Below are 17,026 nucleotides of genomic sequence, written 5' to 3'. Positions count from 1 at the left end.
GAAGCAGGCTGCGCTTCCCATCTACCGCAACCGACTGGCTGAGCTGGTCAATCCTGTGGTGGACCAGATCAATACGGCACTTGCTGAGGGCCGGCTCGAGTGCGACTGTCACGTCAGGACCTTCAACAACTTCTCTCGTCATGAAGAAAACGACACCCTGGCCCTCATTCGGTCACAAATCGAGAGCAACGGCTGGATCATTGGCGAACTGCGAGCTACCCTGACTCGCGACGGTTCCTACGCGAACGATTACAAGGTTCATGTTCGACTCAAGGCCGACGATAGCCCCGCTACCTCCTGCATCATCGCATAACGGGACGGCCCAATGTTTGCACGGCATCCCCAGTCCCGTTCGCTTACGGCTGTGTGTTGATCGCTACTGCGTACCGCGGACACCCGCAATTATTGGGCACCATGAAGTCGGTCATGGAGCCGATCGTGGACTCGGCCAAATTGCAGTGAGCCTCGTTCCGACTCCCACAGGGCGGTCCGAGCAATCGACCAGAGACGCCTCTATATTTACAACTCACATCGCTCCTTCTTTCTCATCACCGAAGCGCTGTTACGACTCCTACACACATACCCGAAACCCTTTCTGCAGCGATCGGTGAACATTCTGAATCTATATATTTCCTTTCTTGTGTCCGGGCTCGTCTCTCAGTTAGTTCACTCTCCCCACTTCTGGTGCTTGATGCTCTCTCTATTGTGATTGTCCAGATTTATGGTCCTCGGCCACTTCTCCCACCTGCCTCAGTCTCTGTTTGCTTCCTCTTGCTTCTTGTGTTGTCAGAATATCACGAAGCAAACAACGAAAATATCAGTATTGTATACAACTTCTTCGGAATGAAACGGAGCAATGCTCCTGAATGTCACTCCCAGCAATCCGTAGGCCCAGCGGGTAGGCCATGGCATTGCACTCCCGTCCTGGTTGGCAATCGAGTGGTTTTGATTGGTTTGGGAAGCACAGTTTTGAATACACCCGGCCGATCTCCTGTGGCGATGATCGACTGGCATACCGAGATCATGTTCCTGGCTGCATTGATGTCTCGATCCCACAGCGTATGGCAGCTTGCACAGCTCCGGACAAAGTGTGGTTTCTCGATATCAAGATACTCGGGTGACTCAAGTCGCTTGAATTCCCGACAATGTGAGCACACCTGGGATGTGTTGAACTCGTTCACCGAGCACACATGGATCTTGGAGACGGATCGGTCTGGTGGTCGTCTCTGGTGGTGGTGGAATTGCTCAAAGTACTTGGCAAACCTGAGTCTCCTGGGACTGGAGGCATATCCCTTCCCTTGCTTCCACGAAGCATTCCCAAAGGCAATCACCACGTCGGTCTCCTTGGACATACTTGCTTGGCCATGAATGCGATGAGTGGGTGGGTGTATTCAGGTTCCAGAAAAAACACTGTCCTGGTTAGAAGCGAGCTGTCCCATTTCATTTTGGAAACGCTGTAGTTGCATGGGTCTTGACCTCTGACAAACGACGCCGGTCACAGGGCCAATCCTTTAGCTGCCGTCGGCTGCTACGTTGCTTGGCTCTTCTACAACACAGGCTGTCCTCATGAGTCGCAGTGGCTCTCACTCCCGGCTTCGGATCACAACATGCAGGAATCCGTCTGGAAAACTCATGTTCTGACTCAGCCAGAGGATCGGCGTCTCGGCCTTGGGGATGGTCCCATGAACAAGCGGGACATGAGTCTGGTAGGCTTGTGGATCAGGGAATGTCTCGATACTGGCCAGGTTCAGGACGTCGCCGAGAGTCAGGTCTGCGCCAGTCTCTCTGTTGACACACGGCACAGGCTCTTGCAGGACAGCTTTTGATTCGCTATAGATTCTCATTGGGATGGCTCGCGGCGGCGTTGAGCCATCCTCGATCACAACAAGCTTGAGATTGACGGCCCAGAATTTTTGGCTGTCGTCTGAGAGCGAAGATGAGGCCCTGGTTATTGGTCCGAACGACATGGGGGTCGCTCGCCGGCCTTTGCCGAGCAAAGTTGGCGGTCGCCAACTCGGCGCTTCAAAGGCCTCGACCCACAGCCTTTACCGTCACACTCTTGCTGCTCATTGTGGTCTACATTTTGCCAGATAAGGCCATCGTTTGTCCTTGACTTGCGCCCACATGCCGCACGAGCCTTACTCTGACATAATCCATCCCAAAGACTCAACTGATCGGCCTTCGAGAGAGCCATGACCTTCTTTGTGGATCCGTTGCGCAGATGGTCGGCCTACAAGTCCAAGACACGGTGGTTCATCCGCCAACAGAGCATCAGAGTGGTTGTGATGTCTTGAGGCGAATATGTCCTTTACTGCGATCGCATTCCGAATCATGCAGAGTCATCCATCCGATGTTCGCTGGGACTCACCTCTTTGATGGATGACATAAAAAAGTCAAACAAGGTACCGCTGCTGGGGAACTTGATGAGCTTGTCTGCCGGGAACCCTCCAAAGTGGATATGGATCTTCCAGGGTGTCGGTGGGACTGTCGAAGGAGTGGCGGCTTGGAACATGTCAAAGAGAAGCCCTATCGGAAAGTGCCTGGATATCGTGCCGGCGTGTGGGAAATGCGGAGCGCCGAAGGTATGCATCTCGGTCAATGATGGTGTTCTTGCTCCGATAGTGGGGCTGCGCCTCCCTCGTGCAGACGCTTGTCGATGATGCTGTCGCAGCTTCCAACGGTCATGTCCTCAGCTTTACAGCATTGTCACTTCCGTCGATATCCTCCCTGGGATCTGCACAACTAGCGGTACCATTTCAAAGGCTCGTTTTGGTATGAAAACCATATTTCTGAATCGTTTGGATCGGACGAGAGCTCAAAGAGGTCCATGAAGAAGGCCTTGGCGTTGGCGGCCACGAGAGGCAGGTATGAATGTCGTGGGCAGAGCGCCTGTCGAGAGCCGGCAGAAGCCAAGTAAGAGTCAGCAACCCATGCTGTCCTCTGCCATTCGAGCGAGAGGCTATATCCAGCGGAGCAGACAAGGCAGACTGACTCGAGCACGCCCTTGGTTTCTTCGGCGAGGAATCATGGTTGCTAATACCGTACATAGAATACCGCCGGGCTGGGTGCCGTGTTTGGACCAAAGGCTTTGAGCTCCTGCGGATCCGCTGATATCTGCAGAGGAAGCACCATGTTCCAGACCTGCTCGGCCAGGCCCTGCTCGACCCTGTCGAATGCAGACGGCATATTTCAGGGCTGCTGATTATCGGTGGTGATCGCGATGCTCAAGTCCGGACAAACTCGGTGTGTGGCGAAGAGCTTGGTGCGAGCGCCGCCGAGGGCTAAAAGCAAAAGCAGCAAAAGCGCAAAGATGGGAGGCACGCCGGCGATTGCGTATGATATGCCCGATCGGCAGAGCCAGACCGTCAGGGCCAATGCAGGCGGATGCGGGTGGAAGGTCGCCAACCACACTATGAAAAAATTTCATGTTAATAAAATGAGCGAGAACGAAAAAACGCGCTCTCGGAGCCACCTCGGTCGGCGAGAAGAGCAGTCTCTGGCGAGAAGCCTCTCGCCGTCACACACACACACACACACACACACACTTTGCAAGGGAGTCAAACACCTCCCATCACCATCCCAAGAGGGATGGCAACCCCGAAGTGGACTGCCCAGAATATGGGCGACCCGGCATCCACTGTCGAAATACTCAAGGAACAGTGCGAGATACTTACAGTCTATCCAGAAAGAAACGGGACAGTCACTTTCTGGCTTCTGAAGCCCGCTGACTGACTTGTAGGCCCAGCGGGTAGGCCATGGGATTGCACTCCTGTCTTCGTTGGCAATCGCTTTGTTTTGGTTGGTTTGGGAAGCACAGTCTTGAATACACCCGGTCGATCTCCTGTGGCGATGATCGACTGGCATACCGAGATCATGTTCCTGGCTGCATTGATGTCTCGATCCCACAACGTATGGCAGCTTGCACAGCTCCGGACAAAGTGTGGTTTCTCGACATCAAGATGCTCGACCTTCTCGAGTCGCTTGGCTTCCCGACAATGTGAGCACACCTGGGATGTGTTGAACTCGTTCACCGAGCACACATGGATCTTGGAGACGGATGGGTCTGGTGGGCGTCTCTGGTGGTGGGTGAACTGCTCAAAGTACTTGGCAAACCTGAGTCTCCGTGGGCTGGATGCGTATCCCTTCCCTTGCTTCCAGGAGGCATTTCCAAAGGCAATCACAATGTCGGTCTCCCTTGGTGCCTGGTCGATGACTTGCTTGCACATCTCGTGGACGGTGCGCTGTCGCTTGCTGTGGAGATCGAGTCGCTTGAATCGCCGTCGCCGGGTCAGGCTGAAGTACAGCTGTTTGTCCAGCATGTCTCCATCGAACACATGGCGAATGTATCGCAGGAAGGGATCCAACCCAGGGATCTTGGGACTTGGTGTGGTGCTCATCCATTGCTGCAGACCAGGGATCTTGTGGGTGCTCTGGATCCACTTGGTCGCCTGGGTGGTGTCTTTCTCTTGCGGGGAGCCATCTGGCGAGAAAATAGCGACGATGGCTGGTTCTGTCCTTGGGGAAGAAAGAATCTCCTCAAATCCAGCGCATTTTTGGGCAGGGAGTGATGCTGTTCACAGTGGCGTCCTTGATTCAGATCCAGAAACGCATCGCTGGCTCAATCAGTCGTGGGAAGACATCTTGTCAAGGTGAGTCTTGCCTGATAGCCAAACGATCATGTCATCTCGCTGACACACAGCCACGCTTGACTAGGTTTCCAACCAGAGAGATTCAGATGGTGGTGGTTCTTGTCCGCAATCGGAGTGGAGCTTCCAACAATGATACAATTGGTCATTCCTCCACACCAATCGCCCACCACCACCATCAATCGGCTCAAGGTGGTACCAAATGCCGTCAACAGACCATGGCCGGATTCCAACTTTTACTGCGCCACATACAACGTGACTTTCAGGTGACCGAGATGAGCAGCCACGAGGGGCCGGAAAAAATTGATAGTGCCAGGTCCGGCACCGACATCCCTCCTTGCTTTTCTGGCTGCGCATGTCGGAATCCCAATTAGGTAAGCGTGTGCGACTTTCTTTTTTTCTGCTGGGCCGAGGCCATCACCAGCAGCATCCCGCTGAGTTGCGCTCCGTCGTTGATAGCCACGACAACGGGGAGGCCACAGCGACCATAGGAGACTGCAAAGGACAGCACGAACCAGAACAAAGCGGCACGACAGAGTACGACGGAGCAAGCAGAAGCGACAGACATACCGCGAACGGCAGATCACAGCAGCCATCATGGGTCTCTCGGAGCCAAGGCGAAAGCAGCGAATTGGGGTCGACCCTCAGAACAAGAGCTGGAGTGACGGTGCGTTGTTCGTTCCATTAGAGAGACTGGCAAATGGGTATGCCTCGACTGCGAAGGAGTAGCCCCTAAAATGGCGATGGAAGGCTTATGACATATCGATCGGTGTCTGCCCTGTTCCTGTTCCTGTCCCTGTCCCTGTCCCTGTTCCTGTTCCTGTTCCTGTCGTCCAGATACCGACAAGTTCGGCTTCAAAATGCTGCAGAAAATGGGATGGGACTCCAACAAGGGCCTGGGGACGAACCAGGACGGTATGCGCGAGCACATCCAGGTCAAAGTCAAGAACAACAACCATGGTATGCATCTGCTTCCGACCGAGAGCGCATCCTGGCGACTTTTCCACAGTGCCGTCCCATATGGCTACGAGCGAGACTGGCCGATTCGGCTGCCCTGCCGATGCAACCAAACGGCAGCTGAACTGTGTTATCGTTTTCCATTACAACAGGCATTGGGGCAACTCGGCGAACGATCGACAACTGGATCGATCATTCAAACGCATTCACTTCGCTGCTAGAATCGCTGAATCAGCAAGTCGAGTCTGAGCAAAGCCAGGCGACCCAGGACGAGGACAGCGACGAAGACGGTGGCGAGAGCAGTGAGAAGGATGAAAAACAGAAGAAAACGACGAAAGGGAAGAAGGACAAGAAGGACAAGAAGGACAAGAAGGACAAGAAGGACAAGAAAGACAAGAAGGACAAGAAAAAGCAGAGGAAGCAGGAAAATGCTGCCCCGGAGGAAAGCGATGTCGACGAAAAGGAGAACTCGGAAGAGAGCGCCAGTGGCAGCAAGCGAGCGGTTGAGGAGCCTGATGTCTCCTCAGAAGACAAGATCAACAAGCTGATGTCGCGAGGACGTCTGCTGTAGGTCATCCAGTCTCTATTTGCCCAATGCCTCGGCCAGTTTGGATGGATTGACGACTGTCTCTGATGCTAACCTGATCTATGGTCTGATGATCTGCCTGGATATCTTGGCCTTCTCTCCGGGTCCACTGCAATCGTGAATCAGCCACCGAAAAAAGTTTTTGCGAAACAAAAATGTGAGTGGCTACGACTCCCATGCGCTGAACGCCATTTTTGGCATCAAGGCATCATCCCAGACGACCTCAAAGCAGCCCGAGGACGAGCCCCCAAGCAGTGACGGCGACAGCGACTCAACCTCGGCCCAGGAGCGCGAGCCGAAATCACACTCCAATTTGACCATCATCAAGGGGTCAAATGTGCACGACTACTTTGCCTCGAAGATGAAAGAAAAACTCAATGCTTCGAATGGATTGGCGTCTCTGAGGACCGCGCGGATACAGGAAGATGATCGCGACAGCGACTGGGATGACAAGCCGTCCTTTGGTGGGCTTGGATTTGGAAGCGCCAAGAGTGCTTCCGAGCCTGTCCAGTCAACGGCCACCCCAACGGCCACCCCAACGCTCGCGACGTTCCAGCTTATGAACGGCACGGGTCTCCGAAGCTTTGTCAAGGCCGGAAATTTGAAGATGGACGAACAGACAGAGCCAAGCAAGGAAATCCCCGCAAACGACCAGTCGCTCGGTAAGCGGATGAGAGACGAGAGCGACGAAGACGACGAGGAAGAAAATGACGAAAGCGATGCTTCTCAGCCTCCCAAGAAGGCCAAGAAGACCAAGAAGACCAAAACGACCACGGGTGACAAGTCCAAAGAAAAGTCCAAGAAGGCTAAAGACAAGTCCAAGAAGAGCAAAGACAAATCCAAGGAAAGCAAGAAGTCCAGCGACCGTGAGAGGCCCGAGAAGGAGAAACTGAACAAGACCAAGGAGAAGAAACGCGCGAAAGATGCAAAGAAAAGCAAGTCCGCTTAGGAACGCCAGGGGCACAGCGCCATTGAAAGAGACGAACCTGGGCTACTCTTGATTCCACGAACATCAGAGCTGGCTCGGCGCTTACAAAATGAAGCGCTCGCAGCACGAAATGGGACAATGTCAGCACAGGCTGGATGAGGTCGATGTGCAACTGTATCTAGAGCCTTACGGACAATACAATGAAAATGGAGTATTCGACCAACGACCGAATGGCTTGTGGGCTCGCAACAGGCCATTGCCCCCCCCCTGCTTGACTTGCGCATCGCTGCCTTGCGATGTTACCAGTTGAGGAAGCAATGGGGCACATCGTCTCATTCGGACAAACACGGCGTAGCCGGATCATATCACACACCCGTTCAAGTGGGTCGAGTCATTTCCCTGTGTGAGGGAGATGCATGGAGTGGGTGGACACGACGGAACCAGCGAGCTGCTGCAGATGCAGTCACCGCAGGTCAGAGCAAGAAGACAGATCTCAAATGAGGGAGGAAGACACAGGGCAAAGACCAATATCGCCGGTTTGGGTGCAAATCAGAGCCGTTCAGCCAGAACGATCAACATCAACCGATCCACAAGCCATCTGCGTGTGAAGGTGTCCCATCCGTGATCCGCGCCGCCCTCAAAATAGCAGCGGCGATGCTGTGGCCGTGCGCGGTCGGCGTGTCGGCGTCGCACAGTCTAAGAATACGCTCTGTGCTCGCGCCACCCCGTCCGGCTCGCTTTTGCCCTGCCCAGCAACGCTTTCCAGCGGCTTCGTCTGCTTAAATCTGATCTTGGCCGACCCCCGGGCTCAGCGCCGTCTTGCCCCCCCCCTCAGTTGTCCCTGCCTCCTCCACGCATCCGCAGGCTTCTCCGCCACTCACCCACAAAGCCCTGCTCGTTGCCACCACATCTGCCGTGGCCATATTCGACCCACCATGTCCATGGTTACCTCCCTGCCGATCCCTGACCAAGGCTCGTCCGTCGATCTCAGCGACGTCTCGGCCGCCGAAGTCATCGAGACCGTTGTCGTCGAGACCATCGTCGTTGAGTCTCAGCCGGTGATCTCCAGTCCGCTTTCCGGCGTGACGGTCCCGGCCGGCCTCTCCGATGTGGACGACGAGAACCAGCGTCTGCAGGCCGAGCTCCAGCGAAAGGAGGCCGAGTACCGAAACCTCATGCTGAAGCAGCGCCTGAAAGCGCTCAATTCGGAGCTGAGTATGACTCGCTCGACCAGCAACGAGTCCAGCCCAAACAGCGTGGTCGCCTCGCCCCTTCCCGTCGAGGTCGAGCGCAGCTTCTCCTTCAACAGCAACGATGGCCTCTCGCACAACGCTCCCCTGCTCGCCGAAAACCGGGAGCTCAAGAAAAAGATTGCCTCACTGGAACTGACGGTCGATCTCTCGGCCAAGGAGATCAAGCGCCTTCTGAAAGAGAACGAGGACCTCAAGGCCAGCAACGCTGAGCTCCAGCACCAGCTCGAAGCTGTCCAGAACAGTACCAGCTTCGGCGAGGACGCCGTGCAGGCTCTGATCGCCGAGCGCGACCAGGCCCAGCAGCAGGCCGCTGCCCTCGACAAGACACTTCGCGAGACTGTCCAGAGATTCGAAGGCATGCCGCTGATGGAGCGCTTGGCCTTCTTCCACAAGGAATACAATCGCCTCAAGAGCATCAACGCCCTTGACGGCTCGGGTCTCTCCACCCCTGACCTGGATTCGGCGTCCGAGACTGAGCCCTCTGCCAGCGCCTCATCAACCCGAGCGATTTCTCCAAAACCGTCGCCTTCGCCCTTGGCTGCCACCGAGCCTTCAAACAAGCCAGTGGCTGAATCGTGCGAGTCGCTTTCTCTCGACGATCCCGGGGTTGACTCACTCCAGCCATACACACCTGCGCTGACCCTGCTCAAGACCGTCGTGCCGCCGGTGATTCGCCTGCCCCAGCGTCCTGATGCCATCGCCCCGCGGCCTCCAGCTCCCGGTGTCCCCAAATACGCTGTCCGTGCTGGCCGTCCTGTTGTCGAGACGGTCGCACGCAGTACCCGTGCCCAGGTCGTCGAGGACAAGCCGCCGGTGGTACCTCCCAATCCCGATGGCTCCCCGATCATCCTCCACGTCTACCGGACCGGCCTGCAGATCACCCAGGTCTATCTGGAGGACTTGAGCACGTGTGCCTTCCACCTCGAGATGCCCCTTCCCGTGGACCTGTCGACCCTGCAAGCTGGCTGGGTGGTCCGTATCCGCCGCCACGGCCCCGATGGCTCCGTCGACTTTGTTGTCCGCAAGAACGTCAACAGCCAAGATCTGATCATCATGGAGCCGCCTCAGAGCGAGGGCGGCCGCGCCGACGGCAAAGCCACCACTCTGGAGAAGCCGGCCGACATGTGGCAGTCATCGCGACGGTTCCGTGGATTCGATCGTGAGGAATACGTCTGGCGGAACGGCAAGGACCTGATGCACGGAAACAAAAAGGTTGCCTCCATCGTCAAGGCATGGTTCAAGGGCAAGGGCGAGAAGCTGTGCACCCTTGAGGTGTATTCCCAAGCCCAGCACATGGTCGACTTGGTTGTGGCCACCGGTGTGGTCATGGCGGAATGGGAGGCCTCCATTATAGTTTAGAGTGCGTTTTAGCCGTGCTCAAGTGCTCGGCCAAGACGCACCTGGCCCCACTTCGTCCGGGGTCGCTGCCGCTGCTTGACTGTATTCTCCATGCTTGTGGCTTACTTGTAGACGACCGGCCATCTATAAGATGTAGCGCCGAGGCGCTGCTATCTGCTTGCATCGCTGTTCTTTTCCTGTACTCTCCCAACTTGCTATCCTCTTGCCGCCCGCTCATACAATCTCATACTCTCTCATCGCCCTCTGCCCTCTGCCCTTGTGCTCAACTGGACTTGGCACATTCGCTCGGCCAAATCCGTCGTGAATGTGCTTCGGTTTCCCTCTCTCCTTTCGCTTTCTTCTCGCAACTTTCCTCGTCGTATTTTCACCAGAGGACGACTGTCGCTTGTGCCGGCAATGTCTCGGGGTCTCGTCTGCGCTCTCCGTATGACTAGTTCGAGCTCTCGAGCTTGGTGGATTTAGGTCAGAGCACATCCCTCGGTTCTCCTTTCGTCTTCCCTTTCAATACAGCGTTTCCAATGCAATGCACTTTGAGCTTGTGCTGACGGCGTGGCATCGAATACATTCGACACATCCTTTGACATTGGTAGCAGGCGCCTTGTGAGTGGTGATGGTGTTCTCCACTGCGTCTCAACGGGGTCAAGGGTACGGCGTATGACCCCACGGGCCGTTGTATTGCTGCAAGAGGGATGCTATGCACGAGCTGCCACAAATCACGGTGCTCCGTTTCAAAGCCAGCGGACCGAATGCAATTCCCATCGGGGCCAGATCGAGCCGAGCATGCAGGCAGAATCGCACCGATCACGAACGCTACCCATATCAGGAATGCTACCCATATCAGGAATGCTACCCATATCAAGAATGATACTTAGATTAGGGTAAGGCCGGCGTAGCATCGATGATGCGCCTGAAATGAAAGCAAGTGGTAGCAGGGATTTGCCTACATCAGCCCTGTCACTCCCACCTACTAGTGTATCTTTCAATTGCTCATCGCAGCTTCTGGCAATTCTTCATACAATAACAGCTTTTGGCCGGTATTCTCTGATCGCGGCCCTGAGTGTCTCGACGATAGGTGCGCTGCGGAGCTTCTCGGGCGTCACAATTCGGTTGAGCTTGGGCATATGCGGAAGCCCATCCAGAGAGGCGAGGCTCTCCATATTCGCGAGTATCAACGTTCTGAGCGACCCAAGCGTCAAAGGGAGTCCTTTGAAGCTGGTGACGGATGAAGGAAGACTAAGGAATTTGAGCTGTGGCACTTGCGGAAACCCCTCAAGCGTCGTCAAATTACAACATGACGCCATCTGAAGCCGCTCCAAGCGGTTCAAACTGACTGAGGGGATATCCAGACTCTCGAGGTTCGAGGGAAGGGTCAGTTCAACGAGGCGCGGCATGCTCGGAAGACCTTCCAGAGATTTTAGTTTGTCGCATCTGTTCAGCGACAAAGTTTTAATGGATTCTTGGACAGTTGGCATCCCTCTGAGAGTTTCGATCGAGTACGGCAAGCTCAAGACCTCGAGCATCGGCATCTGAGGCATGCCCGTGAGGGACTTGAGATTCGAACAAGAGGTAAGACTGAGCCTCCTGAGAGACGGATAATTCGGATACATTCCCTCCAGAGTCACAATCGGCGCATTGAGTTGGAGGTCTCTCAGCAGACCGGCGGCCGGCATGCCTTCCACCGTCTCGAGCCCAGGCGCGATGATTGTCAAGGACGGAGACGAAGCCAATTCACGCTTCATGGACTTTAGCGTTTTGAGCGATGCTGGCAGCTTGAGACGACACAGATTCTTCATCGGTGATAGACCACCGACTGATCGCAGCCGTTCGCATGCCGACAGATCCAGCTCACGAGCCAAATGGAGGTCTGTCGGGATCTGATCCAGCAACTCGATTGACGCCGGAAGAACCAGAAAATTCAAGTTCGGCATTTTCGAGGCCATCGGCGATTCGATCCCGTCGCATTGCTTCGTACTGTCGTCGGTAGATGGACGTGTTGGCTCGCACCATTGGCTCATGTCCTTTATAGTCCCAGCAATCGACAGCCGTGTGAGCTTTGGCATGAGCGGCAGTGAGCTTATTACATTCTCGGATCCGTCCACGTTGATACGAAGTGAGTTGAGAGCCCCGAATGACCCCCGGAGCGCATCAAATCCACCGATTGGCAGTGCAATGTCCAGATCGAGGAGTTTAGGAATCGCACGCTCTAGCCGCTGACTTGATCCGATCAAGCGATTCCATGTTGGGGACTCCTTGAGCCAGTCGACCCAGCCCGAGAGATCGTTCAGGTTCCGACCGAACTTTGGAAGTGTGAGTTGTGATACACTTGGTAGTGGAGGAAGTCCCCTGAGTGATTTGAGGTGAATGCAGGTGGACAGATCGAGCGAGTAAAGTCGACCAAGATCAGGAGGAAGGCCTTCGAGGCTCTCTATGGATGGAGGAAATTGGAAGCGTAACAGATTCCGCAGTGGAGGAAGTCCCCTGAGTGATTTGAGGTGAATGCAGGCGGAAAGATTGAGGTGGTGGAGTTGATCAAGAACCTGAGGAAGACCTTCGAGGCTCTCTATGGATGGAGGAAGTTCAAGTTGCGATACTCTTGGTAGTGGAGGAAGTCCCTCGAGCGATCTGAGGTGAATGCAGGCGGAAAAATCGAGCGAGTGAAGTCGATCAAGATCAGGAGGAAGGCCTTCGAGGCTCTCTATGGATGGAGGAAGCCGAAGTTGTGATACTCTTGGCAGTGGAGGAAGTCCCTTGAGTGATTTGAGGTGAATGCAGGCGGACAGATCGAGCCAGTAGAGTTGATCAAGAGCCTGAGGAAGACTTTCGAGGCTCTCTATGAATGGAGGGAGTGTCAGGCTTGATAAGTTTGGAAATGAGGGAAGCCCGTTGAGGGAGGTGATACGGGTGCACGAGGAGATGTCGAGATTGGCAAGTTCATTCGTATTCCGAGGTAGATCCTCGCAGCTCGCGAAGGTATCAGGGAGCGAGAGTGATCTTAGCTTGGGTATCGACGGCATTCCAGCGAGGCTCTCAATCGGTGGTCCTTGCGACGTCCTTTTGATGCACAAGCTGCTCAGGCCATCAAGTCTGTTTGGCCAACCCGAGAGCGACGCAAACGAGCAGTCAATGAGGGTCAGGTTTGTCACCAGCGCACTTGACAACGGAGCGTACTCGTGGGGAAGTAATGCAGCCAGCTGACTATCGGTGTAGAAGGGATTGCTCCCAAAGCGTCCAATATAGAGGTAGTTTACAGATTCGTGGTTGACACTTGCTTCACAATCCTCACAGAGGTCCTTTCGTATGATCTGTGAGGCGTCCAGGAGCCGGAACTGCTCGTTGAGATCGGGTGTTTCGAGTTTCTTGGAGTCGTCGTATGTGATGCAGTCGCAGAGACGAGTGGGCATATTCCCGGTAGCTTGATCCAGCCTCTCGCCCAATTCACCACACTTCAAAATGGGCAGCATGGCAAGCGCCCACCAAAGCGAAAGCTCCTTCTGGTATGCTTCATGGCTGCGGGGGAGATGGTTCTTGCGGCTGAGGAAATGGCATGCGCCTTCGAGGATAGCCCTCTCGTCAATGTCGATGCCATCCACATCGTACGCTTCGCCATCGGCATCAAATATAGACTCAATTCCCAGATGGATATAGAGCTTATCATTCCACAGATCGTCGGCGACGAGGGACAAGATGCGTGTGTATTGACGTGAAAGCCGCGGGAGCTTATTGAGGGTTGGCAGATCGATGATCTCGACAAAGGCATCGTTGCAGACCAAGATGGTGAGCAGATCGTGGCTATCGAGAGACGAGTGTGCCTCAGTGGAGGCTGCGTGGTGCTGCTGAGTCTGCGTCTGTGGTGGGTCGATGGCGGGACGGCTGGGTTGCTGCAGCCCCAGATCGGGCGGCTCTGCAGCGAGCGGCGAGTCCAGCCGCCCCGCCTTGGAGGGGAGATCGGCAGCAGGCTCTGGGCTGCAGGGTCGCTTGAGCCCCATTTGGTTTGCGTGGCGACTGCAAGACGGGTGCGCTGTGGCAGATGGCTGATCCCGAAGAAGAGATGCTTGGCGGGGATGCCACCAGCACGCCGGATGGACAATGGCGACGAGACACTGGATGGGGGCAGCGCGGAGCCGTCAATCGCCCCGAACGAGACAGCCAATGCCAGGCGCCCTCTGTTCGGTCTCGCTCCGCCTCTCGCTCGCCAAGAGGCCTTCTCGCAGACGTGCTTTGCCACTCTCGCCCGACGCGGCTCATGCTTTGCCGCTCTCGGCTGCTGCAGCCACCATGCTTCAAATACCGGGCTCGGCGGCCTGTCCTTTGGAGGCAGTCCATCTTGCATCATGTTCGCCGAGCCCACCGACAAGTGCCCCATCTGCATCGAGGAGCTCTCCCGCTTTGGCGGTCCTCCCACCATCAACCCCGGTTGTGGCCACCACCTGCATCTGCAGTGCTTCATCAACACATACACTGGCGTCGCCAATCCGCTTTGCAGGTGTGTTGATACAAGATCTGTGCCGGACCCGCACACCCCATACTCATTCGCTGTCTTGCCCATTCCCACATCTCCGCCTCACAGCGTCTGCCGGGTGCCTGTTCAAGCATCGGCTGCAAACCTGCTTGCCGCCGCTTTGCCACTGGCTCCACCCCTCCAAGCCCAAGCCCAAGTCCAAGTCCAGGTTGCGGCTCCAGCCAATGCCAATGCCAATGCCAATGTTGCCCCGCCTCCCACCGGACACTTTGGAGGGTTCGGGGGCTTTGGGGGATTCGGTGGATTTGGGGGCTTCGGTTCATCTCAAGCCCCCCAGCCATCTGGGACTTTTAAAACGCCAGGCCTCTTTGGAAGCTTTGGAAGGCCCCAGCCGCCCCAGTACACCCAAGACATCCTTGAAAGGGAACAGTTGGTCGAGAGTGCTCCTGATGCGAACACTGCTGTTGCTGCTGGGTCTGCCGAAACGCTTGCACCAACAATTGCACTCGAACTCGAGTATGCTTCTGTTCCAGCCAGGGGCACCGGCCCGGCGAGTTTCCATGCCATAGCAACTGTCAAAGCCCCTCAGACCCAAGTATCCACCGATATCGACTTGGTGCTTGTCGTCGACGTATCTGGCTCCATGTGTGGAGAAAAGGTTAGTGCGGCTTCCCACGGCTTCCGCTCGCGGCAAGGACTATCCCCTCTGTTCTGCACTGCTCCGCTCCGACTCTTTGATGCTGCCAAGCGCATCATGATTTCGCGCCTTGAGTCGGCCACTACCGCTTCCGAGCGGCCCCTCGCCACTTGGCATGCCCGCCGCCTTCCTCGCACTAACGCTGCCTTTGACGGATGCCCTCATAGATCGAATATGTCCGCCAGACGCTCCAGTACATCTACGACCACCTCGGACCCAAGGATCGCATCGCGATCGTGACCTTCAGCAGTGCCGCCACGCGCAGATGCAATCTAATCTTTTCCAACCAGCAGAACCGTGAAGCCTTCTCACAGATCTGCGCGTCGCTCCGTGCCGACGGTGGCACGGTCATTCCCAGCGGCATGAGCGAGGCTTTCAATCTCCTGGCGCAACGATCGACCAAGAACCAAGCCGCGGGTGTCATGCTCATGAGCGATGGTGACGACAACCACCGCAACGAACGAGCGTACCTCGAGATCCAAAATTGGTCCAGGTCGCTCAGCATCCCGATTTACACCTTTGGTTATGGATCGTCCCACGACGCCGCCCTGCTCAAGAGCCTCTCCGAGGGTGGTGAATACGCATATATCTCGAACAACGATGCCATCCAAGACGCCTTTGCCGGCTGCCTCGGCGCCATCAAGGCGATGCCCTTCCAGAACCTGAGCGTCTCGGTCCGAACCGTCCTCCCGAGTCTGGCAATCAAGTCGTTCATCTACGCAGGCAAGCGAGTCGTTCCTTTCAAGCCCACAGGCATCACTGTCGATATCGCCAATCTCTTCAGCGAAGAGTCCAAGAGCATTCTCATCGAGTTGGAACACACACCTGCGAGCGACAGCGACAGTGCCGATGGCGCAACCACAGCCGAGAGCAGTGTTGTTGCCCTGTCGGCCGATTGCGCCTTTGAACGGGTATCGACCGGCGAAAAAATCGAGCGCTTGAATGAGCCTGCTGTTTGCCGCATTCGTCTCAGTCAGTCGCCAGTCTTCCCGCTGCCCAGCGAACGACCCAGCCTCGCTGTAGCCAAGCAGCGGTGTCGGACTCTTGTGGCATTGACTCTCCCTGAAGCCATGAAGCACGCAAACAATGCACAACACAATCAAGGCAAGAAGGTGCTCATGGATGCACGGGACAAGCTGATCAAGCTCCTGCTCGCTGCGTATGGTCTTGCCAGCAGCCGAACCGACCTCTTCCCGAACCCAGAGACGACCAGCGTGGACGTCTACCACACTCTCCCTGCCCCGAGCGAATTCTCCAGCGAAGACTGGATGCTCTACCTTGGATTCCTCAGCGACCTCGACGGATGTCTCCGGCTCATGTCGGCCCAGTCGTGGACAAGCGCGGCAGTGTCCAGCTACACCAAGGTTGCGAATGTGCACGGCCAGCAGCGCAACCTGTATACCGACTTTGGCTCGGCAACATTTGCTCCAATCCAGAAGATGCAGCAGGGTGCCTTCCAAGTGTCCAGCAGCGCCTTTGGCCAGCAAGCCAGCACCGCCTATTCAGGGGCATCCAGGCAAGCGCCACAAGCACAGCAAGCGCAACAAGTACCACCGACGTTTGGCTTTGGATTTGGCAGGCCAGCACAAACAAACACCAACACGAATGCGAACATGAATGCGAACACGAATGCGAACACGAACATGAATGCGAATACGAACATGAATGCGAACACAAACCAAGTGAGCGGGTTTACATTTGGGGCTCAATCACAGCAGCAAGCGCCCCAAAGAATGTTTGCTCAACAGCAGCAGCAGCAGCAGCAGCAACAACAACGGCAACAGCAACAGCAGCCCGCTCCGTCCGCATTTGGGCGCCCTCCTCCACAGCAACAGCAACAACGGGCTCCGACGGACATGGACCTCGACCCCTGAATGAGACTCTCGAGCATTCATGGCAGTGCCCCTGACCTTTCAGTTGTTTTATTCGCTCCCCCCCCTTCCAACAAAACCTGTATGCGTACTGCAATATATTCTCGTGCAGCTCGACTGCTGTTGCCCCAAAATGCGATGGCCCTCGGTAATCGGTCGCTCACTTCCCAGCGGCACTCATGGATTACGGCGCCAGCTTACGGAACAGTGTGGCTATTGTGTGGGAGTCGATCGCTTTCGTATCGTCCTTCCCTGAAGGGAGGCCCCAAC

At 55.8% G+C, this 17,026-nt stretch overlaps 6 protein-coding genes across 6 annotated transcripts; 4 read left to right on the top strand and 2 right to left on the bottom strand.

Annotated features, from left to right (window-relative positions):
• Nucleotides 1-1,369: 1,369 nt before the first annotated feature.
• Nucleotides 1,370-3,391, bottom strand: BJ171DRAFT_499501 (autophagy protein Apg5-domain-containing protein). Its single transcript, XM_053110471.1, has 5 exons — nucleotides 3,046-3,391; nucleotides 2,753-2,889; nucleotides 2,369-2,540; nucleotides 2,143-2,230; nucleotides 1,370-1,924 (listed from the first exon to the last, which is right to left on the bottom strand). Exons 1-5 carry the CDS (start codon nucleotides 3,184-3,186, stop codon nucleotides 1,584-1,586), a joined length of 879 nt encoding a protein of 292 aa, XP_052967817.1. The 5' UTR covers nucleotides 3,187-3,391; the 3' UTR covers nucleotides 1,370-1,583.
• A 1,634-nt stretch (nucleotides 3,392-5,025) lies between these two features.
• BJ171DRAFT_51288 (Pin2-interacting protein X1) lies at nucleotides 5,026-6,362 on the top strand. The gene is made up of 3 exons (XM_053111701.1): nucleotides 5,026-5,313; nucleotides 5,484-5,606; nucleotides 5,756-6,362. The coding sequence occupies exons 1-3, from the start codon at nucleotides 5,244-5,246 to the stop codon at nucleotides 6,172-6,174; spliced, it is 612 nt and encodes a 203-aa protein (XP_052967816.1). The 5' UTR covers nucleotides 5,026-5,243; the 3' UTR covers nucleotides 6,175-6,362.
• BJ171DRAFT_499489 (uncharacterized protein) lies at nucleotides 6,155-7,348 on the top strand. The gene has a single exon (XM_053110470.1). It carries the CDS (start codon nucleotides 6,551-6,553, stop codon nucleotides 7,136-7,138), a length of 588 nt encoding a protein of 195 aa, XP_052967815.1. The 5' UTR covers nucleotides 6,155-6,550; the 3' UTR covers nucleotides 7,139-7,348.
• A 704-nt stretch (nucleotides 7,349-8,052) lies between these two features.
• On the top strand, nucleotides 8,053-9,729 carry BJ171DRAFT_580379 (uncharacterized protein; the record flags this gene model as incomplete). Its single annotated transcript, XM_053114038.1, has 1 exon — nucleotides 8,053-9,729. One exon carries the CDS (start codon nucleotides 8,053-8,055, stop codon nucleotides 9,727-9,729), a length of 1,677 nt encoding a protein of 558 aa, XP_052967814.1.
• A 646-nt stretch (nucleotides 9,730-10,375) lies between these two features.
• Nucleotides 10,376-13,833, bottom strand: BJ171DRAFT_567072 (uncharacterized protein). The gene is made up of 2 exons (XM_053113449.1): nucleotides 10,698-13,833; nucleotides 10,376-10,575 (listed from the first exon to the last, which is right to left on the bottom strand). Exon 1 carries the CDS (start codon nucleotides 13,713-13,715, stop codon nucleotides 10,740-10,742), a length of 2,976 nt encoding a protein of 991 aa, XP_052967813.1. The 5' UTR covers nucleotides 13,716-13,833; the 3' UTR covers nucleotides 10,376-10,575; nucleotides 10,698-10,739.
• Nucleotides 13,834-14,046: 213 nt separating this feature from the next.
• Nucleotides 14,047-16,584, top strand: BJ171DRAFT_499485 (uncharacterized protein). Its single transcript, XM_053110469.1, is given in 4 exon segments — nucleotides 14,047-14,212; nucleotides 14,297-14,846; nucleotides 15,053-16,542; nucleotides 16,562-16,584. The coding sequence occupies 4 exon segments, from the start codon at nucleotides 14,061-14,063 to the stop codon at nucleotides 16,569-16,571; spliced, it is 2,202 nt and encodes a 733-aa protein (XP_052967812.1). The 5' UTR covers nucleotides 14,047-14,060; the 3' UTR covers nucleotides 16,572-16,584.
• The last annotated feature ends 442 nt before the right edge of the window (nucleotides 16,585-17,026 follow it).

This window comes from Polychytrium aggregatum (genome assembly GCF_025602895.1).
Source record: "Polychytrium aggregatum strain JEL109 chromosome Unknown BJ171scaffold_13, whole genome shotgun sequence".
NCBI lineage: Eukaryota > Fungi > Chytridiomycota > Chytridiomycetes > Polychytriales > Polychytrium > Polychytrium aggregatum.
The sequence above is the reverse complement of the archived record's forward strand: the minus strand, read 5'-3'. Positions and strand labels throughout refer to the sequence as shown.